Source organism: Desmodus rotundus, chromosome X, assembly GCF_022682495.2.
Source record: "Desmodus rotundus isolate HL8 chromosome X, HLdesRot8A.1, whole genome shotgun sequence".
Lineage (NCBI taxonomy): Eukaryota > Metazoa > Chordata > Mammalia > Chiroptera > Phyllostomidae > Desmodus > Desmodus rotundus.
This window is the reverse complement of record NC_071400.1, coordinates 7636540-7662061: the sequence shown is the minus strand read 5'-3', so window position 1 is coordinate 7662061 and position 25522 is coordinate 7636540. Positions and strand designations below refer to the sequence as shown.

The 25522-nt window shown below is 38.8% G+C and overlaps 1 protein-coding gene across 2 annotated transcripts in view; it reads right to left on the bottom strand.

Moving 5' to 3' along the window:
* The window catches only part of KIF4A (kinesin family member 4A), a 103183-nt gene that overhangs the window by 21000 nt on the left and 56661 nt on the right, over nt 1–25522 (bottom strand). For both annotated transcript variants that reach the window (XM_024555227.3, XM_045191282.3), the window contains exons 16-20: nt 12996–13099; nt 11876–12020; nt 11030–11140; nt 4425–4508; nt 3799–3912 (exon numbers count right to left, since the gene is read on the bottom strand). In XM_024555227.3, the coding sequence (XP_024410995.2) occupies nt 3799–3912; nt 4425–4508; nt 11030–11140; nt 11876–12020; nt 12996–13099 (558 nt within the window). The remainder of the gene's footprint in view (nt 1–3798; nt 3913–4424; nt 4509–11029; nt 11141–11875; nt 12021–12995; nt 13100–25522) is intronic.

Here is a 25522-nt window from a genome sequence, read left to right as displayed (position 1 = left end):
GTCAATCACACAGACACGGCTGACATTTATAGAATACCATCCAACAGCAGCACAGTACACATTCCTCTCAAGTACACACAACATTTGCCGAGATTGGCCATATTCTAGGCCGTAGTAAGTCTCAATAAATTCGAAAGGATTCAAACCACACAAAGTATGTTCTCTAACCACAACAGAATTAAATCAGAAACCATAAAAGGAAGATATTTGGAAAAATCCCCTAATATTTGGAAACTAAATAACATACTTCTAAATAACCCATGGGACAAAGAAGAAATCAACAGGGCAAGTGGAATGTACTTTAAATTGAATGAACAGGAAAGTGTAACTATCGAAAATTGTGGGATGTCATTAAAAGAGTACTAAAGGGGAAATTTATAGCACTAAATGCCTGTGTTAGAAAAGAAGAAAGTACTCAAGTCGATGTCCTCATGCTGCCTGATGGAAGAGGGTTTGGGGGGCTGGGTGAAAAAGGTGAAGGGACTAAGAACTACTGTACCAATTGGTAGGTACAGAATAGTCACAGGGATGTGAAGTACAGCGGAGGGAACATAGTCAATATTGCAACAACTACGTGTGGTGCCAGGGGTGTACTAGACTTATTGGGGGATCACTTTGAGAGTTATATGAGGGTCTAATCACTATGCTGTGTACCTGAAACTAATGTAATACTGAATGTCAAATGTAATTGAAAAAGATAAAAATTAAAATTGAAAAAAGAAACGAAAAAAAGTAGGAGCCAATGAAATCCAAAGCAGAAGTAAAGAAATAATAAAGATCAGATCAGAAATCAACGAGCTGAAGTTTTTTGGGCATTTTTTTATTGTGCTAAAATATATGTAACATAAAATTTAGCATCTTAAACATTTGTAAGAAAGAGCTGGTTCTCTGACAAACCTCTAGCCAAACTAATGAGGAAAAAAGAGAAAAGACACAAAATACCAATAACATGAATGAGATAGATGACATTAATATGGCTTTTACAGTCATTAGAAGGATAAAAAGGGAATATTATGAATAACTTCATGCCAATAAATTTTTATAAACATTTTACTTATTTATTTTAAGAGAGAGGGGAAGGGAGGAGAAAGAGAGGGAGAGAAACATAAATGTTTGGTTGCCTCACACATGCCCCATACTGGGGACCTGGCCCACAACCCAGGCATGTTTTGAGCCCTGGCTGGTGTAGCTCAGTGGATTGAGTGCTGGCCTGCCAACCAAAGGGTCGCTGGTTCGATTCCCAGTAAGGGCACATGCCTGGGTTGTGGGCCAGGTCCCCACTAGGGGGCACACAAGAGGCAACCACACATTGATGTTTCTCTCCCTTTCTTTCCCCCTCCCTTCCCTCTCCCTAAAAATAAATAAATAAAAATCTAAAATTACAAAACAAAAAGGCATACAGAATGAATAGAAATAAATAAAACTGTCCCTATTGGCAGATGCCATGATTGTCTATGTGGAAAATCCTAAGGACTACAAAAACCTACAAGAACCAGCAAGTATGTCCAAACAATTGGAAAATGAAATAAAAAATCATTTCTAATTTCATAAGAATATATCATATTCTTTGACAAGTGTGTAACACCTGTATGCTGAAAATGAAAACGCTGCTGAGAGGAATAGAAGACTTAGATAAATGTAGAGGTGTAGTGTGTTCACAGAACCAGACTCAATATTGTTAAAATGTAAATTCTCCTCAAATATATCTATAAATTCTAAGCAGTCCTACTGAAACTCTCAGCAGACTTTTTGTACAAATTGATAAGCTGTTTCTAAGCTTTATATGGAAATGAAAAGGACCTAGTCACCCCAAAGTAATTTTGAAAAAGAATAACAACTTTAGAGAAATAATACTGCCTGATTTCAGGACTTATTACAAAGCCAGCGTAATCAAGGATAGACATGTTAAATCAATGGAACAGAATCTAGAAATTGACTTATGAACAATTGACTTTGGCAAAGGTGTCAAGTCAAAATGAATCATAGACCTAAAGATAAAGCTTAACATTATGTAACTTCTAGAAGAAAGCTTAAGAGAAAACCTTGTGACCTTCAAGATTCCTTTTTTAAAAAAAAAAAATTACTTTATTGTTGTTCAATTACAGTTGTCTGCATTCCCCCCCCCCCCCGCCAACAAGATTTCTTAAATAGAACATGAAAGCCTTTCAAGTGTGAAAGAAGAATGTCGATAAATCAGATGGCATCAAAATTAAAGCTTTGTTCTTCCAAAGATACTGTTAAAAATCTAAAAGGCACCCTGACGGGTGTGGCTCAGTTGGTTGGGCATTGTCCCACAAAGCCAAAGGTCCTTGGTTTGATTCCCAGTCAGGACACATGCCTGGGTTGTGGCTTTGGTCCCCTGTCAGGGTGTGTAAGGGAGGCAACCAATCGATGTTTCTCTCTCACATTGAAATTTCTCTCTCTCTTTGTCTCTCCCTTCCCCTCTCTCTAAACATAAATACAATCTTAAAACTAAATAAATAAAACCTTTTTTAAAAAGCCCTTTGTTGAATATATGTAGAGCACATAAAGAATTAGAAGTCAAAAATACGAAAAAAGACAACCCAATTAAAAACAGGAAAAAGGTTTGAACAGATATTTCATAAAACATACGCCGAGTAAGCACATGAAGCGGTGCTCACCATCGTTAGTCATTAGGGAAATGAAAACTAAATCACACTGGGGTACTACTACGTATCTACTAGAATAGCTAAAATTGAAGGACTGACCATATTCAAACTACATATCATTGGGAAAGTACGGCAACGGGAACCCTCATCCATTGTCAGTGGGAATGTAAAGTGGTGCAGTCACTTTGGAAAACAATTTGGCAGTTGTGTAGAAGTTAAAATACTCATCCTCTTCTAACATGTGAGGCCACAGGGAGAAGACCGCTATGTATAAAGCAGGAAATGGCCCTTCACCAGGAACTGAATCAGCCAGCATTCTGACCTAGGACTTTTCAGCCCCCAGAACTGTGAGAAATAAATTTCTGTTGTTCATAAACAACAAAAAAGGTTAAAATACACACTTATTATATGAGCCAGCCATTCCACTCCTAGGTTTTCTACCCTCCAAAATAAAAACACGTACGCACACAATGACGTGTCCGTGAATGTTCAGTACAATATTTGTAGTAGTCAAAAACCAGAAACAAAAGTCCATCAGTAGGTGAATTAAAAAAAAACTGTGGTATCTCTATAGAATGGGATGCCACTTGGCAATAAAAAAGGAAAGAAGTATTCATAAACACCACCACGTGGATGAATGTCAAACTAATTATGTTGAGTGGAAGCCAGAAAAAAAATACTGTATGGTTAAAATTTATAAAATTCTAGAAAATAAAAAATGAATATATAATGACAGAAAGCAGGTGAATGGTTACATTGAGGTGGGGGGGTAGAAGGGTGGACTGCGGGGGAGGGAGGGACTATGAAGGGTACAGAGTTTTGGTTGTGGTGGACACGGATGTTATCTTGATTATGGTGGTTTCTTGGGGGCATATCTGTGTCAAAACTTATTAAATTGTACACTTTAAATATGTACACTTTACTGTGGGTCAGTTATACCTCAATAACACTGCCAAGAAATTAACTGAACCTCAAGAGGGGCAAGGACAGAAAGGGCTGTCTACTCTTGGTCTTTGACAACCACTCATATATTCTCCTCTTTAGGAAATAAGGCTTTGAGGTCGGCCTTCAGATCTTGCAGCTCCCTTCTAAATGAAAAGAAAGCAATTTCCCATGTTTGCCTGTCCCCAATATACAAAAGAGAAATGGCCGTGCAAACTGTCCACACCTTCACTCGTGTGGCGGTGCCTTCCATCCCACGGCTCTGAGTCTCCTTCCGCTTATCTGCAACTTCCCGTTGTCTCTGGAGAGCATCCTTGAGCCTCTTGTTGGCAGCCGCTGCCTAAATAAAAACAGCTCACAGGGATGTTGAATTGCAGGATAAAAAGAAAAAACATTCTAATTTCCAGCATATTAGTAAAGAAAAAGAAAAAAAGTCTATGGTTTGAGTTCCCGTGGGAACCGAGTTTCTAAGTCTCCACGTCAAATGCGCAGTTTTCCTAGGCTCCAAAGCCGATCCTGGTCAAAAGTTCCCGCTTGAGAGCCCAGGGGGGTGCACATTTCAAGGATGTACCGCACACTTGAGAGAGTCTGGAAATGTCACGTACCAATATTATTCTGTGATATTTTGGAAAGAAGCAAGTCCAATTAGAAAAAAATCCTTACGTGAATAGTAGTACCACTTTCACCAGGTTATCCGCTCACATTTCCCGACATATAAACAGGGGTCAAGACTTAGGAAGTGCTGGGCAAGGTCGGCATCCCTGGTTTCTCAGGGCACTGGCTTATTTAAGGGACACTGCTTTGCCAGCATCTAAGCAAATCCACCTGACTCAGCAGACTGGATTTTCTTACCTCCTCAGTTTTACGTCTAAGCACATTCGACTGTTTCTCGAAGTTTCTTTCAAGTTTCAGCAGCTCATATTGCCTCTTTCGGTCCTGAGAAGAAATAAGCCAGGCTTTTAATTGCTATTCAGCTCACTAAAATCAAACCTTATGATGTAACTGAAGAGTTTTTCAATGGTATAGTCATTGTAGAAAAGGAGAGATTCCTCAAAAAATTAAAAATAGAACTACTGTAAAATCTAGCAATCCCACTATTGGGTGTATATATCCAAAGGAAATGAAATCAGTATCTTGAAGAGATATCTGCATTCTCATATTCATTGCAGCATTATACACAATAACCAAGATATGAGAAGATGACTGGATAATGAAAATTTGGTATAGACACACAATGGTATATTATTCAGCCATAAACAAGAAGGAAACCCTGCCATTTGCGACAACATGGATGACAGACAAACACTGTATGTCTTATATGTGGAATCTAAAGGTCAAACTCATGGAACCAGAGAGCAGAACATTGGTTACCAGGGACTGTGGGATGGGGAAAAGGTTAGTCAAAGGGTACAGACTTTCAGTTATAAGATGGCTAAGTTCTGGGGTTCTATGTACAGCAGAGTGACTATTGTTAATACCACTGTATTGTATACCTGACCTTTGCTGCAAGAGAACATCTTAAGTATTCTCAGCACACTAAAAAAAAGGTGGTAGACGTGATATCTCAAATTTACTCTTCTCTTTCACGATTGTTAGGACTGTTCTGGGTCACTTGCATTTCCATATGAATTTTAGAATCGACATGTAAATTTCTGCAGATAAGCCAGGTGGAATTTGGACTGGGGTTGTACTGAAGCTGCGCATCAATCTGGGGAGTGTTCCAGCTAAAGAATATGAAGCTTTGCCACCCGTGAATATGGGTTATCTTTCCATTTATTTACATCTTTAATTAATTTAATGGGGTTTTGTAGTTTTTAGTGTCTAAGCCTTATCATCGTTTTGTTCAGTTGATTCCCAAGTATTTTATTCTTACTGATGCTATTATAAATGGAATTTTCTTAATTTCATTTTTAAACTGTTAGTTGCTGGTGTGTAGACAACAGCTGATTTTCATACGGCGAACTTAAATCCTGCAACTTTGCTGAACTTGTGTGTTAGTTCTGATAGTTGTTTAGATTTTCTAGCATTTTCTCTATCTGAGATCATGTCATCTGCTAACAGAGATAGTTGTGCTTCTTTCTTTCCAATCTGGATGCTTTTTATATATTTTTCTTTGGGTGCCCTGGCTAGAACCCCCAGGGCGATGATGAATAGAATAGCAAGAGCAGATACCCTTGTCTTGTTCCTGGTCTTAGGGTGACAGTTATTCTTTCACGAGTGAGTATGTTGCCAGTTGCAGGGTTTTCGTTAATGCCCTTTTTATAAGGTTGAGGAAGTTTCTTTTTCCTCCTCGTTTCTTGAGTATTTTTTTTTTAAATCATGAAAGAATGTTGGATTTTGTCAAATGCTTTTTCTGTGTCTATTGGGATGGTCATGTAGTTCTTGTCCTTTATTCTACTGATATGGTGTATTACCTTAATTGATTTTCAGATGTTAAAGAAGGCTTGCATTTCTTTTAAAAGCGTACTTGGTCGTGGTGTGTCATCCTTTTATATGTTGCTGGATTCAGTTCGTTTGTTTTATGTTGAAGAGTTTCACATATATACTCATGAGATATTGGTCTGTGGTTTTCTTTTCCTGGGATGTCTTTGCATGGTTTTGTTATCAGGGAAACACTGGCCTCATATAATGAGTTGGGAAGTGTTCTCCCTGATTTTTTGGAATAATTTCTGAAAACCTAGTATCATTTCTTTTCTTATGTTTTTCTAAGTAATGATCTACATTCACCATAGATATTTTTATTATAAGGGTAATTTCCTTTTTTTTTTTTTTACTATTGTTTCTTTATTTTTATTGCTGACACTATTATAGATGTCCCCATTTTCCCTTCCTTTGCCCGCCTCCATCCAGCCTGTTCCCTCTTCCCTCTGGCCATCCCCGCAATGCTGTCTGTGTCTGTAGGTCATGCGTACTTGTTCTTTGCCTGATCCCTTCCCCTTCTTTCATCCAGTCCCCCTTCTCTCTGACAGCTGTCAGTCTGTTCCATGTGTCCATGCCTGTCTCTATTTTGTTTGCTTGTTTATTTTGTTCACTAGATACCACATATGAGTGAGATCATATGGTATTTGTGACTGGCTTCTTTCACTTAGTGTAATCATCTCCAGGCCCACCCATGCTGTTGCAAAAGGTATTATTTCTTCTTTAAATGTCTGACAGAACTCACTAGTGAAGCCGTCCGTGCCTGGGCTTTTCTATCTGGGAAGTTTTAAACTACTAACTTAATCTCTTGTTATGGGTCTGTAAAGATTTTCTATTTCTTCTTCAGTTTTGGTAGTTTCCATCTTTCCAAGAATTTTTCCATTTCATCTAGGCTTTCTAATTTGGTGGCATATGGTTTTCAAAAATATTCCCTCACAATCTTTTCCTTCTGAAATGTTAGAAGCAGTGGCCCCTCTTTCACTCCTAATTTTAGTAATTTGAATCTTCTCTCTTTTTTTCTTATAAAGCATACCTAAAAGTTTGTATTTGTCGATCACTTCAAAGGACCAACTTTGGTGTTATCAATTTTGTCCATTGTTTTTCTACCCTCTGTTTCATTAATTTCTACTCTAACCTTTAATACAGTATTTCTTTCCACCTGCTACCTTTGGTTTAGTTTGCTGTTCCTTTTTCAGTGTCTTAAAGTAGAAAGCTAGTTTATTGGTTTGAGGTCTTTCTTGATTTTTTTAAAGATTTTATTTATTTTTAGAGAGGGGAAGGGAAGGAGAAAGAGAGGGAGAGAAACATCAATATGTGGTTGCCTCTCCAGTGCCCCTAACTGGGGACCTGGCCGGCAACCCAGGCATGTGCCCTGACTGGGTATCGAACCGGTGACCATTTGATTCGCAGGCCCGTGCTCAATCCACTGAGTCATACCAGCCAGGGCTCTTTCTTCATTTTTAATATGGGCATTTATAGCCATAAATTTCCCTCTAAGCATCCTCTGGCTGCATCCCATAAGTTCTGTTATGTCATGTCTTTGTTTTTGTTCATCTCAAGTTGTCCTTGTGATTTCTTCTTTGACCCATTATTTAATTAGGAGTGCATTGTTTAATTTCCTCAGATTTGTAAATTTCCTAAATTTGTTGGAAAACGTACTTTGTATTATTTCCATCCTTTTAAATTTATTTATGCATGTTTTATGGCCTAACATATGGTCTATCCTGGAGACTGTTCCATGTGCACTCGAGAAGAATATATAGCCTGCTGTCGTCGGTTGGAGTATAGCTGTCTGTTAGGCCTAGTTCGTTTACAATATTTTTGAAGTCTTTTATATCCTTGCTGATCTTGTGCCTAGTTGCTCTCTCTATTATTGAAACATGTATAAAGGACCCATGGACAAGGACACTGTGGAGGATTGAATGTAGGAGTGAGGGTGGGCAGGGCAGGGGAGAGCAACGGCGGGAAATGGGGACAACTGTAATTGGACAATAAAAAAATTAAAAGAAAAGAAAGTGGGGTATTGAAATAGCCAAATATTATTTTTGATTTGTCTGTTTCACCCTTCATTTCAGTGAGTGTTTGTTTCATGTATTTTGGGGCTCTGTTGGGTGCATATTTTTATAATTGTTATATCTTCCTGATGGATGGACTCTTTTATCATTATAAAATGTTCCCTTTTATTTTTATCAATATTTTGTATTCCAAAGTGTATTTTGTCTGTAAAGCCACTTCAGCATTGCTATGGTTGATGTGTGAATGACAGATCATTTTCCATCCTTTTACTTTGAACTTATTTGTACCTTTGAGTCCATTCCATGTCCTCTGTAGACAGCACATCTAGTTATGGACCTTGGGTTTTTAAATTCAGTCTGACAATCTCTTCCTTTTCCTGAGACTGTTTTATCCACTCAAATTATGTTATTTTTGATATGCCTGGATTTATGTTTTCAAGTTTACTTTTTGTTTTATCTTTTGTGTTCCTTCATTCTTCCTTTACTGCTTTCTTTTACATTAAGTGAATATGAATACAGCATATTAATTACTTGAATCATTATTTCACTATGTTTTTGAGTTATATTCTTGGTAATTACTCTAATGCTTCTAATAAACATCGTATCAGAATGTACTTCACATTTATATTAACTTAATTCCAGTGAGATATAGAAATGTTATTCCTGTATAGCTGTTCTCTCTTCCCTTTTTTTGTGCTGTTATTGTTATGCATATTATATCTATACCCCAAAAATACATTATAATAACTATCACTTTATATAACTCATGTCCTTTAAATAAGCTGAATTAAAAGTAAAGCAAATACATATTTATAGAATTTGTTCGTATTGACCCTTCCTATTTCTCCTCATTTCTCCCTGTAGATTCTTGTTACCATCTGATGTCATATCCTTACTCGAATACAACTTTGCTCCCAGCCACCTCCTTGATCTGTTGTTGTCAAATATTTTCCATTTCTCTTATATTACAGGCCCATCAATAGAATTGCATACATATCATTTTATACAGTTGCTTTTCAAATCAGTTATGAAAGGAAAAGTAACATACAATTACACTCTTAGAATTACCTACGTGGCACCTTCATTGCCACTCTTTGTGTTTGTCTATGTGTGTGAGCAGAGCCAAATTACTGTTTGTACCACTTGCTTTCAGTCTGAAGTTCTTTCAGTATTTCTTGTAACGTAGATCTTGGCTTTTGTTTAGCTGGGAATGTCTTAATTTTGCCTTCAATTTTGAAAGAAAACTGCTGTCTGTAAGATTCTTGTTTGACAGCGCCTTTAGGTTTTAACTTCTCCAAACTCTTTCCCCAGATGAAGTCAGTCCCCTTACAGAAGGCGGCATCCTATGGCTGAGCCTGTGGCCTGCCTCTCGAGTGGGCAGAACCTCTGTACCCCAGCTCAGGGCCTGGGGGCAGGGACAGCAGCCTACTTCTCCAAGTGACATTTCTGTTCTAAGTAGGATCTTGTTCTGGGACAGTAGACCCCCCCCCTTTTATTTTTTGGTTTGCCTCTCCTGACATGGAACCTACACCCTATGGTTAGATGGGCCAGGCTAATCAGGCCCCAGTACTCCCGGCCTTGTGCAGCAGGAGTAGAGCTCTCAGCCTATGTGTGGGGATTACGTGGAAGAAGGGACACCCAGATCTCCTGGCTGCTCTTGCCTGAAACAGAGCTTCAGTAGCACGGAGACAAGGGGGATGAAACAGGAGAAACCACAGCCATAGACTGGACGATGGGGGTTATCAGGGAGAAGGGGGAGTTGGTGGTGGTTCAAATGCCACAGACCCTTGCTGTTGTTACTGAGATTAAGCAGAGTTCCTTGAATAATTGTTTATTTGCTGTATGTCCTTAGGACAGTTTCCAGAGATTTTTAATGGTTGTTTTCATAAATTTTAGCAGTTATACTTCTCTTACTGAGTAGAGTCCACGAAGCTCCTGCGTGCTACCATTCTGAAGTACTTCTCTCCTTATTTCTTGACCCACCATATCACATTCTGGCCAATTCTAAAAATGTCTCCAAATTGATGTCTTTTCCAAGAACACTTATGACTCCAGTTTAGGCTCTTACTCTCTTTCTGGAACATACAACGTCTTCTTAACTTGTGTTCTGCTGGCCTCCGGCTTCTCAATACTTCAGTTCATTCTGCACATACCTCCCAGACCTTTCTAAAGCACTACTTAGCTGATATCACCCTGTTTCTCAAAAACCTTAAAAATCTTTACTCGCCTAACAAAATAAAGTTCCAACTTCTTGGATCTTTAACAATCCAGCTTCGATTGTCTTTCCAATGGAATCTTCTACTACTCCCCTCCATCCTACCTGGGCCATTGGCCAGTCCTTGAATATGCCTACAAAGTGGTCATCTCCTGCTGCCCCACCCGCAGTGCCTGCCCTTCTCTTTATCAAAATCCTCCCTGTTATTCCAGGTCTGTTCACCTCTCGTCTTTTTCACTCCAACTGGAAGTGCACTTCCCTTTCTGAATTACTTTGGTGGTTCAGACCATTTGTAAAGCATGGATGTCTTTATTCCTTATATCGGAGAAAACCATGGTTATGTCTCACCTTCCCCTTAAACAAGGCGTTCTTCAGGGGCAGAGTTCACATGCTACTCGTCTTTCTATTTTCCATGGTAGTACCTTGCACATAGTAGACATTTAATAGTAGCTATTAAATTCATGAATGTGTCACATGTTTGGAGATAGCAGTTATTTGAAAAAACATGATTTAGCCCTGGCTGGTGTAGCTCAGTGGATTGGGCATGGGCTCCGAACCAAAGGGTCACCGGTTCAATTCCCAGTCAGGGCACATGCCTGGGTTGCAGGCCAGGTCCCCAGTGGGGGCCATGTGAGAGGCAACCACATGTTGATATTTCTTTCCCTGCCTTTCTCCCTCCCTTCCCCTCTCTCTAAAAATAAATAAATAAAAACCTTTTAAAAAAAGTATTAAAAGAAAAAGAAAAAAATGATTTAATGTTCATTAGCCCAGAGAAGAGTTTATTACCTTTGAGGAGGGTCATTACTTACTCGTTCTTTTAATTGGATTACTTCTTTGTCTTTTTGTTGCTTCCACTGTCTAAACTTCTCAGCATCCTCTTTCATCTGACGCATTAACTGTACGCGCTGGTTTTTCATCACCTGGAAAAACAAAAACCAGTACAAATATTAGTTACCTGCATTTTTTCTAGGCTGACGTGCAGATGGAGCGCCTGACCATTAAGAAGAGCGCAAACTAAGCTGAGAAGGCCGCCAACAGATTTTCAGATTGGGCTTGCCACCCCCTTGCTATGCCTGCACAGGGTTTCCAGGTACAGACTACACAAATAAACACTCTGAAGAAATAAAAGCAAAAATGTGCCCACAAGCTAAATCCAGCCCTAAATTCATGGTATATAAATGAAATTTCAAGGAAATATCTACAAAGCCTCAGGACAAATCCACCTAGCTGCTATTGTATACAAAGGTTTCAGTACAAGTGGCTTATAACCACCACTTTGCAGATACACCAAATGTTCAATCACTGAAAATGTTCTTTAGGTGCCTGTCATTTTGCAAAAACTTTATGAACTTATTTCACACGGCCATGGAAGGTGGTCAGGATATTACCACTAAATATTAAGGCATCTTTGCCCTTCGGTTTCAGAGAATCTAACATTACATTCTGAATGTCAAAGAAGGGTCTTGTTACTCACATTCTAGGTAACTGCTAGAACAATGTCCTGCAAAAGGGACATTTGTGGAGATTCACACACTTGAAATGGTGACCCTGTCTGCTACTTTCTCACCTGAAAACACCTCTATAGTACAATTCCAAATGGAACACCTGTGCTTCTAAGTTTCAGTATGGTAAACGAATGGATGAGAGCTTAATACCCGTATCTCCTGGTTCAGTTTGGAGACAGTATGCTCTGTGGATTCTTTCAGCTTCAGAAGTTTGGACTGTTCGTTCAGTTTCTTCTTCAGATCAGCTATCTGACCCTCTAGCTCCTGGAGACGTTTGCGGCGGCGCTCGCTCAACCTAAACACAGAGGCTGCAGAAATGAAGACCAGCAGCAGCAAAGCCTGACTTCGGAAAACATAGCATTAGACTCCCAGGCTTACAACGCGGATACATATGAAACAGGTGACCAGTCACATAGCCGTCTTTAAATATGAAATACCACGCAAACAATCAAAACTATCTCAATAATGGGGCCTTAATACACAGACAAAGAACAATTTTTATGAGTATGTAACAACGCCATTGCCTCAATATAGCCCCCCACAGCACTGTGTGTTAAAGGGCTGGTTCTTTGAAGCCATTTCACTTCACTGTAGCTGTAAGAAATAATTACGATAATGATTACACAAGTATGAGACAGAAAGGAAACATTTAGCATAACTTTTAAGAACATGATCCTTAGACTTAATAGAGAGATGTAACAGAGGCACTGAGCAAAAAGAGGGCAGAATAGCGATTAAGGCAGGGGTTTGAGGGGAAGTGGGATATTCTGGTTATCTGCCTTGGTTTTATTCTTAACTGACTAAGAAATGGCTAGTCAGTTAAGAATATGACTGATTTTCCATTTACTAGCCTGCACATTAATTCTATTTACAGATTAATTTAGCATCAGTGCGGGGACAAACTGTTGCTGCCTGGTAGGTCTGATGATCTTTCAAAACCCAGCTCCAACTCTAACTCATTATAAAGTGGTCCTGGGCCATGGCAGCCTAAACCGATACGTCTTGCCTCTGAACTCTTCGAGCAATTACTACCTAAGAAATGCATCTGGCTACTAATCCTATACTGTGTTATGGCATTCTTTTGCTGTCGCTATTGCATGTTGGTTATCATCTCAATTAACTAACTTTTCTTTTGTTTAGCTCTCCCCTCCAGAACAAAGAAGTTGACATTTCGTGGGGGCAGGAAATGGCTCTTTTGCTTCTCCACTTCCTCTACAGCTCCTCATGCACAGTAGGAACTTGATGTGATAGTTATTGGCTTTATTCTTACTTGGCTTGGTTGACATCCTTCTTTGTTGTCTGAATTTCAGCAAGCAGCTCTTCCTTTTCCTTTTGCAGATTGATGACTTCCAATTCTAGATTTTTTATGTTATCCTACAAATGTTATAGGTCAGAGAGAAAGAAGGCATTAAAGGCACGGGAAGAAAATCGCTTCAACATTCCATGTCTTAAGGAATTATGCGCTCCACATCACCACTTCAATTGTACACTAAAAACATTTGTACTTGATTTGATGGAGATTGATGTGATGTAGTGGGAAAAGTATGGACTTGGAACCCAGGGGGCCTGGGCTTGAGCCTTGATTCCAGTACTTATGATCTAAATATCTTAAGGAAAGTCACTTCATCTCTTTTAGCCTTAGTTTCCGTGCAGAACAGCGTTACTATAGCAGGCGTGAGACTACTATCTTTAAAAAGGCCTGCTTGGAAGTTTGGTCCTTGGCTCATGTCTGGAAAACTTGGGTTTTGGTAGGGTTCCCACCATTCCGTAACTGATAAAAGTGGCTCCCTATTCCTGAACTGTGTGAACAAGATGATTTATCTTAAACACATGCTTTCCTTCTGAGAGTCTAGAGTTCTGGTATGTGCTGGGCAGAGAAGACCTAGATGACTGGCCCCCAGTAAAAACCCTGGATTGCTAGGCTCAGGGAAACCTCCCTGATGGACAACGTTTCACACATGTTGTCACAATCCATTGCTGGAAAAAGAAGGTCACATTCTGTGTGACTCCATGGGTTTCCTTCAGATTTTGCCCCCATGTGCGTCTGCCTTTTGCTGATTTCGCTTTGTACCCTTTCGCTGTAATAAACCTTAGCCGTGAGTGTGACCACATGCTGAGTCCCGTGAGTCGTCCTGGGGAACTGTCAAACCTGGGGTGGTCTCGGGGACCCCAAGAGTTTCCCCCTCTATATAAACACTTAACCACACCATTTGCGTCAAGGGGTTGTTGGGAAGATCAAATAAGATTAAAAAAGTAAAGTTATTTTTTAAACTGTACAGAGTTGCACAAACATCCCTATATTCAGAACTTTCAAACAGTACTCGATAGCAACCGTAGTCCTGCGTGCATTCAGGAAACGCATTAGTTTTGAAGATTGGGAAAAACCCGATGGACGGAATGGACAGAGATTCCTTCCTGTTATCATAACGAAAAAAGACGAAAGGCAAATGGGTGAAAGGGTGGCTGCCAGCCAACAAGAGTATATGCAGGCCCTAGACCAGCACTGAAATGACACCAAGAAGCAGAGGCACGTTAGGTGGGGCTTTAGCTGAGAAGCTCTCTCAATAGGCATGAGCTGTTTTCCATGAAATATCCCGAGCCACGTCAGTGTGACCAATAAAAGTCGAATTCACTGTTTATAGTTACTTCGCACATTTAAACTGGCAGTAATGTACATGTATATGTGTGTGTACTTATAGAACTAACATATGAAGGCATTCTTGTAAAAAAAAGGTCCAGATAACATATACAAAGGGCAAGTCCCCTCCCTTAACTGCCCCACCTCTGCCAAAATTCCAGTCCCTTCTCCAGAAGTGACCAGAAGTGGCTTTAATGCAGGACTTCCAGATGGTTTTCTAGATGTTCACATATTCTAGACATTTATACATATATGTAAATCCAAAGAATATATGTTATTAATAAATATATGTAGAAAATGTCTAAAATATATACTATATGTAAGTAGATATAAAAATAATATATAATGTATATATACACACACATAAAAATGTGCATATATGTATGTGTGTGTACCTATTGAAATATATTAAAGATAAAAAGAATTACACTTAATATATATATGATTCTGTAACTTCCCTTTTTAAAAAACTTGGTCTTAGAGATTTATTTATATCACTGCATATATAGAACTATCTCATTCTGGTTTTCTGCCATAATGAAATATTCTGGTACATGCCTTCCATGCACATGTGCCAGGTTTTTCTACAGTGCAGACAAGTGGAATTTACAGAATTATGGTGGGGTACACATTTTCAATTTTCACAGATACTACCAAATTGTCCTCCAAAGTGGCTCTTCCAATTTACGCTCCCGCTAGCTATATACGCGTATGAGAGTATTTGTTTTTCTGTACCCTTGTTAACATTTGATATCACTACCAGACTTCCAAATTTGTACCAATCAGAAGGGCAAAAAATAGTATGTCTTTATTATATATGCCACATTCAGTCAATAATTGTCTCATCAACTCCACAAAAGGAATTATTCGAATATTTGAGTCCTAGGCTACTATAACTCATGGTAATCTTCATTATCAGAACCTATCCCTCCTCAAATTTTTCTATGGCAATGCTTCACAGTGGTAGAAAAAGTACTGCTTAGAAAAAGAGAGATAGCTTTGACCAGTGTGGCTCAGTTGGTTGGGCATCGTTCTGCAAACTGAAAGGTCACTGGTTCGATTCCCGGTCAGGGCACATGCCTGGGTAGTGGGTTGGTCCCTGGTCGGGACGCAAATGAGAGGCAACTGATCGACGTTTCTCTTTCACACCGATTTTTCTCCCCCTCTCTTTCTCCTTCCCTTCCCTTCTCTAAAAGTAAATAAATAAAATCTTTTTAAAAAGAGACAGCGATTTACAAAGTACTGTTTATATAAAGATTTCCTCTTTTTTAGATTCCATTTGCAATAAATTTTATTTTTCAATTACAGTTTACATTCAATATTATTTTATATTAGATTCAGGTGTAGGGCATTTATGTCCCCTTAACTTTTAGGTTTCGGAGAGCGAGTATGTTTGATTTCCATGGATAAAAGGACAAGATAGCTTACTGAAGCTATATTATAGCTCATTAGCAGCACCTCCTCATACAGCTAGTAGTACACTGGGGAGACATGTCCCCATGTTTCCAGGCAAGAGCACAAGAAGAGAGGAATAATTTCTCAGCCTAAATGTTAATCCTTTGTTTACTCTGAAAAGGCCAAAATACATTCAACTGGGGAGAAAAAAGCTGCATTTTTATGTCCTGTTAACATGAAAGATCGAGCTACATATTTAACTTGCTCCCTCCTGAAATCCCACTAAAATGACCTAAAAGAAGGGTATAAATCAGCAAGGATGAAAAGAGCAGTCAAAAGATATAAATACATTTTGGAAAAGGAAAACAGTTGGGTGAGTGGTAACTGAGCTAGCAGAGTGGCAAAGCTAAAATATGACTCATGCAGGACAAATGGCAAGAAGAAACAAGCCGATTTATCTCCTAGAACCACAGAGAGGAACAGAGGTTTCCTCTCTGGACACCAAACCTGACGGGTTGAACTCACTGACAGCAGACACAGGGGAAGGCAGGGATAAAGCATCATCTGCTGATACAGGATTAAAGAAAAGTCTGCATATGACTAGAGAGACTCCAATTCCCTTCTTTTCTCTGGGTTACCAGAAGCAGGGCATACCACCGCTCTGCCCACATAACTCCTGGCAGGAGAATGAATGAAAGATTTCTTTGTTAGAAACTGATCAGCCCAAGAGAAATCCACACATACAGAACTTCCTATTGTTTTTTCAGTTCCTCATTGTTGAATGTAAATGGACAGCCAAGGACCACTGGAAATTTGAGTCACAATTCTTAGCTGAGAGAAAGACCAAAACAAATACACTAAAGGAAGAGATTTGGAAAAGTAGGTAAGGCAGGAAAGAAAAAAAACTCAAGAAAATTTAATTTCTATCCTTAGAGATGAGCATTATATCCATAAAAAAAAAAAAAAAAGACTAGTAACGAAATAACACGAGAAAACCTTCTATTAAAGAAGAATACAAATTTCTAGATTGAAAGGACACCCCAAGAACCAAGCCCAATAAACGAGAAAAGACTCATACCAAGGCACATCACTATAAAATTAAATTACAACCTGGGACAACAAAAACATCCTAAAAGTTTCCAGAGGAAAAAAAATACAGGTCAAATAAAAAGCATCATAAATAATAGTGGACTTCTTATCAGCAGCATTGGGAATAGAAGACAATGGAGCAAAGCCTTCAAAATTCTGGAAAACAAAATTCCATTGTAGAATTCTAAACCTAGCCAAACTAACAAGTGTAACAACAACAACCAAAACTATTTGCAGGAATGCAATTGTTTAAAACATTTTCCTTTCATGCAGACTTTCTCAGAAAGCTATTCGAGTTGTACTCCACCTACACAAGGAGTATCCCAGGAAGGAAGAAGACACTGAATCTGTTTCAACACAGATAGGAGGAGTGGAGCAGATTCCCGGGATGACGGTCACAGGTTGATAGCTGGACAGCAGGCCTAGAGAAAGCAAACCAGGACAGAAGATTCCAGGAGGGCTGTCTTCAAGAAAGAAATGGATAGCCAACTGAGCAGCCTCTGTGCAACAAACAAGAGAGAGTGACCGCCTAGAGAAGTTGGGGGATACAGCAGAGCTCTCCAGAGGCAGAGGAAACCACCCAGGACGGAGGAACCAGTGAGTGCCATTGTTGACGGTTCCCCTGGACCTGGACGGTTCTATTCAGGTTCTCCAGCGGAGCTGCAGGGCGCTGGAGCACGTCCCCACCCCCTCCTACCGGAGTGAGACCCAGCAGAAACAGGAGACTACCACAGCGTGCAGGAAAGGGGCCCCTCCACCAGGAGATTGATCCAGCAGGTGTGACTGCTTTGTGTCCTCACTGGGCCGCACACACAAGGGGCTCCCCTACCTAGACAAAGTGCAGAGCCAACAGAACACTGCAGTACCCACGTGCAGGGCTGCTCTGTCCAAGGACAGTGCGGAGACAGTGGGGTGCTACTGTGTGCTCATGTGGGGCTGCCCCTCCCAGAAAGAGCAGGGAGCTGACAAAACACTGCAGTGGCCTGCACACAGCACTGCCTGGTCCACACGCATCAGTGGGGCCGCCCAACTGGAAGGAAGTGTGGACTTAGAGAAACTCTGTGGTACCCCCACACCAGACTGCTCCGTGTGGAGTGAGTGGGGTGCTGCTCTGTGTGCACCTATGCCGAAGCTCCTGCCCACGCCCCGGAGAGAGTTCAAGTAATGTGTGCATCCAACAGGAGAAAGGGCATAGCTAGTAGGGCACTGAGCCACAGGCAGGCGGAGTGGCCCTGCCCAGACCCTGCTATGGCTGTGCATAATTTGAGCAACGGGGCACATGCACAGGGCTGCCTGTGGAGTGAGAGGGGTGTGGCCGAGCCTGCAAGGAGCTGTCCTGGCCAGAAAGGGAGTAGGACTAGCCAAGTGCTGAGGTGCACACACATAAGCCTGCCCCAAAGGGAGGGGTGGCAGAGCTGCTGGGGTCTACAGATGCAAGCTCACAAAGCAACCCCTGTACAGACCCAGCTGGGGCCACAGACAGTTCAAGCAACAGGGCATGCCAAGGGCCCAGGGGGGTAGCCCCCATGTACATCAGGCAACCCCACCCAGATTATAAGAGCAAGGAAGCAAGCACACAGCAAGCCACCCCACCCAGAACACACCCCTTCAGCCCAGGTGACACACCAGGCAGGCACTGCACACACCTGCCCCAACTACAACCTGCCTGCCAAAACTATTCAATATGCAGTCTACTTGGAAACCACACTTTCAGGACTGGGAGAGAGACCTGTTCCTCCCAACTCCTAGGAGCAAACACAAAGTCAAACAAAATGGAGAGATAGAAGGATATGCCCCAAATGAAGGTACAAGGTAAAACTCTACAGAAAATCCCAAATGAAACAGAGATAAGTAATTTGATAAAGAATTCAAAGAAACAGGCATAAGAATGCTCAACAAACTTGAGACTACAATAGAAAAACTCAGAGAACACTTCAACAAAGAGATAGAAAATGTAAAGAAGAACAAATCTGAGGTGAAGAACATAATACCTGAAATAAAATACACATGAGAAGGAACCAACAGCAGATTAGTTAAAATAGAAGAATGGATTAGTGACCTGGGGGACAGAATAGTAGAAATCATCCAATCAGAATAGCGAAATGAAAAAAAGAATTTTAAAAAATGAGGCTAGTATAAGAGATTTCTGGAATAACATCAAGTGCCCTAATATTTTCATTGTAGAGATTCCAGAGGAAACGAGAGAAAGGGGGAATAAAGAATATTTGAAAAGTGGGGGAGGGAGGTGGGTTCAGCTGGGGTGGGGTGGAGGGATGGAGAGAAAAGGCATACAACTGTAATTGAATAACAATAAAAATTAAAAAAAAAAGATATATATAAATGTGGATAAATGGCAAAGTAAGCTGAGCATAAAAATAAATCACACAATAAATAATGATCCCTTTGTATGTATATTGAGAGTATGCAAAACAGTACATATTTGGTTTATGAGTATATACATAGTATAAAATATTAATTAGACTGAGGATATTATTCAGGATAGTGGTTACTTCTGGGGAGGGAAAGATTAGGTTAGAGACAGGTATACAACCAAATTTGTAATGTTTTATATTTTTAAAAATTCTGTTAAGAATGTGGCAGAGTGTTAGTATTTGCTAAAGCTTGGTGGAATGTACAGAAATGTTTGTTATGTTCCTCCTTCTTCTATATGTTTGAAATAGTCTGAATAAACAATATTTAAAGGAGAAAAAAAAAAGAATATTTGAAGAAATAATACCTGAAAACTTTCCTAATCTCGGGACGTAAACAGACGTCCAGGTCCAGGAAACACAGAGAGCTCCAAGCAAGATGAACCCAAAGTGACTTACACCAAGACATATTATAATTAAAACAGCAAAAGCCAAAGACAAAGAGTCAGTCATAAAGGCAGCAAGAATGAAAACAAGTCACAGACAAGGAAAACTCCAAGACTATCAGCTGATCTCTCAGAAGCAACTTTATAGGCCAGAAGGAAGTGGCAGGAGATATTTAAAGTGCTCAAAGACAGGAAGCCACAACCTAAAATACTTTATCTAGAAAAATTATTTAGTATAGAAGGAGGAAGAGTTTCCCAGACAAGCAAAAACTAAAGGAGTTCACCACAACTAAATCAGTCTTGCAGGAAATGCTAACGGGTCTTCTTTATCCAGAAAAGAATGGGCCATAACCAGAAACTTAAAAAATACAGGTAAGGAAAAATATCTCACTGGTAAAGGCAAATCAACAATGCTCAACCGCTTAAAAAGTTAATGAGAAGGTTAAAAGACAATAGTAGCAAAATTAACTATAACTACAATAACACAAAACAAAAAGACATAAAACATGATATCAAAAGCAAAGAGGGGAGGGAGGAGTAAATACATATTGCTTTTAGAATGTGATTGAACTTAAATACCTATCAGCTTAAATACATTGCTATAGACATAGATGAACATATATGAACCTCATAGTAACCATAAACCAAAACCATGCCAAAAATACACACAAAAAAATGAAGAGAAAGGAATCCAATCAAAACACTAAAGGAGACCAACAAATCAAAAGGAAAGAGATCAAGAAACAGCATTGAATAGCAAAAACAGTCAAAACCAATTAACAAAATGGCAATAAGCACGTACCTATCAATAATCGCTTTAAATGTAAATGGATTAAGTGTCCAATCAAAAGACAGGGTAACTGAATGGATAAGAAAACAACACTCATCTACATGCTGCTTATAAGAGATACACTCAGATCAAAAGACATGGATAGACTGAAAGTAAAGAGATGGAGAAAGATATTCCATGCAAATAGAAATAAAAAAAAAAACTGGGGTGGCAATACTCATATCACACAAATACACTTCAAAACAAACAAGGTAAAAAGAGACAAGGAAGGACATTACATAATGTTAAAGGGGTCAATCCGAAAAGAGGATATAACAACTGTAAACATCTATGCACCCAACATAGGAGCACTCAGGTAAATAAAGCAAATGTTAATACACACAAAGGCAGAAATTAACAATAACACTATAATAGTTGGGGGCTTTAATTCTCCACTTACATCAACGGATAGATCATTCAGACAGAAAACTAATAAGGAAACAATGGCCTTAAATGCCACATTAAATCCGTTTGACTTACTAGACATTTACAGAGCTTTTCATCAAAAAAACTCTGCAGGTTACACATTTTTCTCCAGCACACGTGGAACATTTTCCAGGATAGATCACATGCCAGGCCACAAAACAAGCCTCAATAAATTCAAGAAGATTGAAACTATATCAAGCACATTCTCTGACCACAATGGCGTGAAACTAGAAATCAACTATAGGAAAAAAATGGAACCCCCCCCAATATGTGGAGATAAAACATGCTTCTAAAAAACCCAATGGGTCAAGGAGGAAATAGGAAATTAAAGACTACTGTGAAACAAATGAAAATGTAAACACAACTTTACAAAATCTAAGGAACACAGTGAAAGCAGTTATAAGAGGAAAGTTTACAGCTACACAGGACTGCCTAAAGAGGCAGGAAAAATCTCAAGTAAACACTCTAAATTTATACCTTAAGAAACTTGAAAAGATAAACAAACAAAACCCAAAGTAGAAGGAAGGAAATAAAAAAGATCAGAGCAGAAAAAAATGAAATGGAAAATAGAAAAACAATAGAAAAGATTAATGAAAGTAAGCTGGTTCTTTGAAAGGGCAAATTGATGATCCTCTAGTGAGACTCACCAAGTAGAAAAGAGAACACAAATACATAAAATCTGAAATAAAAGAGGAGTAATTACAACCGACACCACAGAAATACAAAGGATCATTAAAGAATACTATGAACAATTATATGCCAACAAACTTGAAAATCTAAAATAAATGAATACATTTCCTGAAACATATAACCTTCCAAAACTAAGCCAGGATAGAAAGAATGGATCTGAAAAGACCAATTGCTAGCAATGAAATTGAAGCAGTTATCAAAACAACTCCCAACAAATAAAAGCCCAGGACCAGACAACTTCACAGGTAAATTCTAACAAACATCTAAAGAATAATTAGTACTGATCCTCCTCAAACTATTCCAAAAAATTGAAGAAGAAGGAACACTTCCAAACTCATTCTATAAAGCCAGCATTACCTTGATAACAAAGCCAAAGACACCACAAAGAAAGAGAATTTCAAGCCAATATCCGTGATGAACATAGATGCCAAAATTCTCAAGAAAATACTAGCAAACCACATTCAACAATACATTCAAAGGATTATATACCATGATCAAGTGGGATTTATACCAGGAATGCAAAGGTGGTTCAACATCCACAAAACAATGTGATTCATCACATCAACAAAACCAATGTCAAAAATCATATGATCACCTCAGTATATGCAGAAAAAAGCAACATCCATTTATCATAAAAAATCTCAACAAAGTGAGTACAGAAGGAATTTATCTCAACTTAATAAAGGCGATACATGACAAGCCCACATCTAACATCACATTCAATAATGAAAAGATGAAAGCTTCTTCTCCAAGATCAGGAATAAGACAGGGATATCTGCTTTCACCACTCTTACTCAACACAGTACTAGAAGTCCTAGACAGAGCAATCAGACAAGAAAAGGAAAAGGCATCCAAATAGGAAAGGAAGAGGTAAAACTGTCACTATTTGCAGATGACATAATGCTATATATAGAAAACCCTAAAGAATCCACCAAAAATTAATTAGTAAATGAATTCAGTAAAGTAGCAGGATACAAAATTAATATACAGAATTCTGTCACTTTACACTAATAACGAACAATCAGGAGAAATGAAGAAAACATTCTCATTTACAATTGCATCAAAAAAGAATAAAATATCCAGGAATAAACTTAACCAAGGAGGTGAAATACCCATACTCTGAAAACTGTAAGATATTGAAGAGGACACCAATAAATGAAAGGATATACTGTGCTCATGGATTAGAACGGTTAATATTGTTACAATGACCATGCTATTCAATGCAATTCCTGTAAAAATACCAGTGGCATTCTTCTCAGAACTAGAACTAATAATCCTAACTGATATGAAAGCACAAAAGACTTTGAATAACCAGAGCAATCCTGAGAAAGAAGAACAAAGTTGAAGGTCTCTGATCTCCAACTATACTGCAAAGTTATAATAATCAAAACAGTCTGGAACTGGCACAAAAACAGACACATAGATCAGTGGAACAGAACAGACAGCCCAGAAACAAACCCTCACTTATATGGTCAACTAACGTGCAAAGGTGGTAAACACACACACTGGAAGCACAACAGTCTCTTAAACAAGCGGTGTTGGGAAAACTGGACAGATACATGCAAAAAAAACAAAAAAAGAAAAGAAGAAATTGGACCACTCTCTTACACTATATACAAAAATAAACTCAAAATGGGTTAAAGACTTAAATGTATAGCACAAAATCATAAAATTTGTAGAAGGAAACTAGGAAGTAAACTATTTCACATCAGTCTGAGTAATATCTTTTGGATAAGTCCTCTCGAGCAAGGGAAACGAAAGCAAAAATAAACAAATAGGACTACATCAAACTAAAAAGCTTCCACACGGCAAAGGAAGCCTTCAACAAAACAAAGAGGCAACCAACCAAATGGGAGAAGATATTTGCAAACAACACCTCCAATAAGGGGTCAATATACAAAATATATAAGAAACTTGTACAACTCAATAACAAAAAATTAAACAATCCAATTGAAAAATGGGCAGAGGACATGAAAAGACATTTCTCCAAAGAGAACATACAGATGACGGACAGACATGAGAAGATGCTCATCAATTGTCATCAGGGATATGCAAATCAAAACAATTATGAGATACCACCTCACACCAGTCAGAATGGCTATTATCAAAAAGTCAAGAAATAACTTCTGTTGGCGAGAATGTGCACCGTCGGTGGGACTGTAAACTGATGCAGCCCCTATGGAAAACAGCATGCAGATTCCCCAAAGAACTAAAAATAGATATATCATACAACCCAGCAATTCCGCTGCTGGGTATTTATCCAAAGAAAACCAAAACACTAATTCAAAAAGATACATGTACCACGATGTTCACTGTAGCATTATTTACAACAGCCAAGATATGGAAGCAGCCTAGGTGTCCACTGATAGATGAATGGAGAAAGATGTGATATGTGTGTGTGTATTTGTGTGTGTGATATGTGATGTGTGTGTGTGTATATAGTGTGTGTGATATATGTGTGTGTATACATATAGTGTGTGTGTATAGAATGGAGAAAGATGTGTGTATACATATAGTGTGTGTGTGATATGTGTGTGATATATGTGTGTGTGTGTGTGTGTGTGTGTGTATATATATATATATATATATATATATATATATATATAGCGTGTGTGTGTATAGAATGGAGAAAGATGTGTGTGTGTATATATAGTGTGTGTGATATATATGTGTGTGTTTATATATATACAAATACACAAACACATATGTGTATACACACACACATATAAAATGGAATATTACACAGCAACTATTTCACTTATATGTGGAATCAAAAACAAAATGAAGCAAACAAATAAACAAAAGAGACTCGTGGAAACAGAGACCGAAGGGATGGCTATTCGAAGGAGGGGGCGGAGATGGATGAATGAGGGAAGGGGAGTACAGCTAATGATATGCGACAAGTTTATACAGTGAAAGATGATCACTAGAATCAGTGGGGTAAATACGTTGTAAGGTATTATAAAAATATCAAATCATTATATTGTACACCTGAAACTGATATAATATTGTCTACCAACTATACTTAAATAAAAAAATAAATTTAAAAACTGAGATTAACTGTAGGGTACACAAGACAAGAAAAAGCTAGACAAGAAAGCAAATGGAATCACCTGACACTGTGTGCCTCAGCTGTAAAACATTTACATAATCATAAAAATGTAAACATTAAATATTCATCTAATCGAACACTGTGATATTACCATTTTGAAAGACAGAGCTGAGGCAGTGCGCATGGCTGGCTGGCTGAGAGCGCCACATCCCCACATCTTCCACAGTGGGAATTCTACTGATAATGTTTAAAATTTTTAAATTGACATTATTATACTACCAACTCTTATCTAGAAATACTGAGGTAAATGTCAGAAGAGACAGCTTGAAGAACTTAAAGAATAAGCCTAGGGAGAACAGCAGAGAAGAGAGTAGAGTGGGAGATTGCTCTTGTTTTGCTGAGTATGGTACTATTTGACTTTAAAAAATGACAGACATGCATTTGTTTGACAGAAATAAAAATTAAGTTTAAAGAAGGTTAAATAAGACTGTGATAATAAAAAGGAAATAAAACTTCTGTTGGCAAGTCAGTTAGTACTTTGGAAGCAACCTCTACCCTTGTGGGGGAAAGTGGCAAAAATCATTTAGTGAAAATAGTTTTCTTGTTTTTACTCTGAAACTTTAGGGGAGCTGGCAGTGGAAATGCATGAGTGCTACAGGGGTTTCTTGATACCAGAATACAGGACTTTGGGATTATAGCTGGATGGGAAAACAATGCACCGTTCCTCCTACCAGTTCTGCTAACATCCCTTTGTGGATGGGAAACACTGAGCTACAAGGTAAAAATAAGGTGTAGGGCACAGGTGGCAAACACAAGGCCCTCCCCCTTGTTTTATCCGGCCCAGCACCTTGTTTCTACCTGGC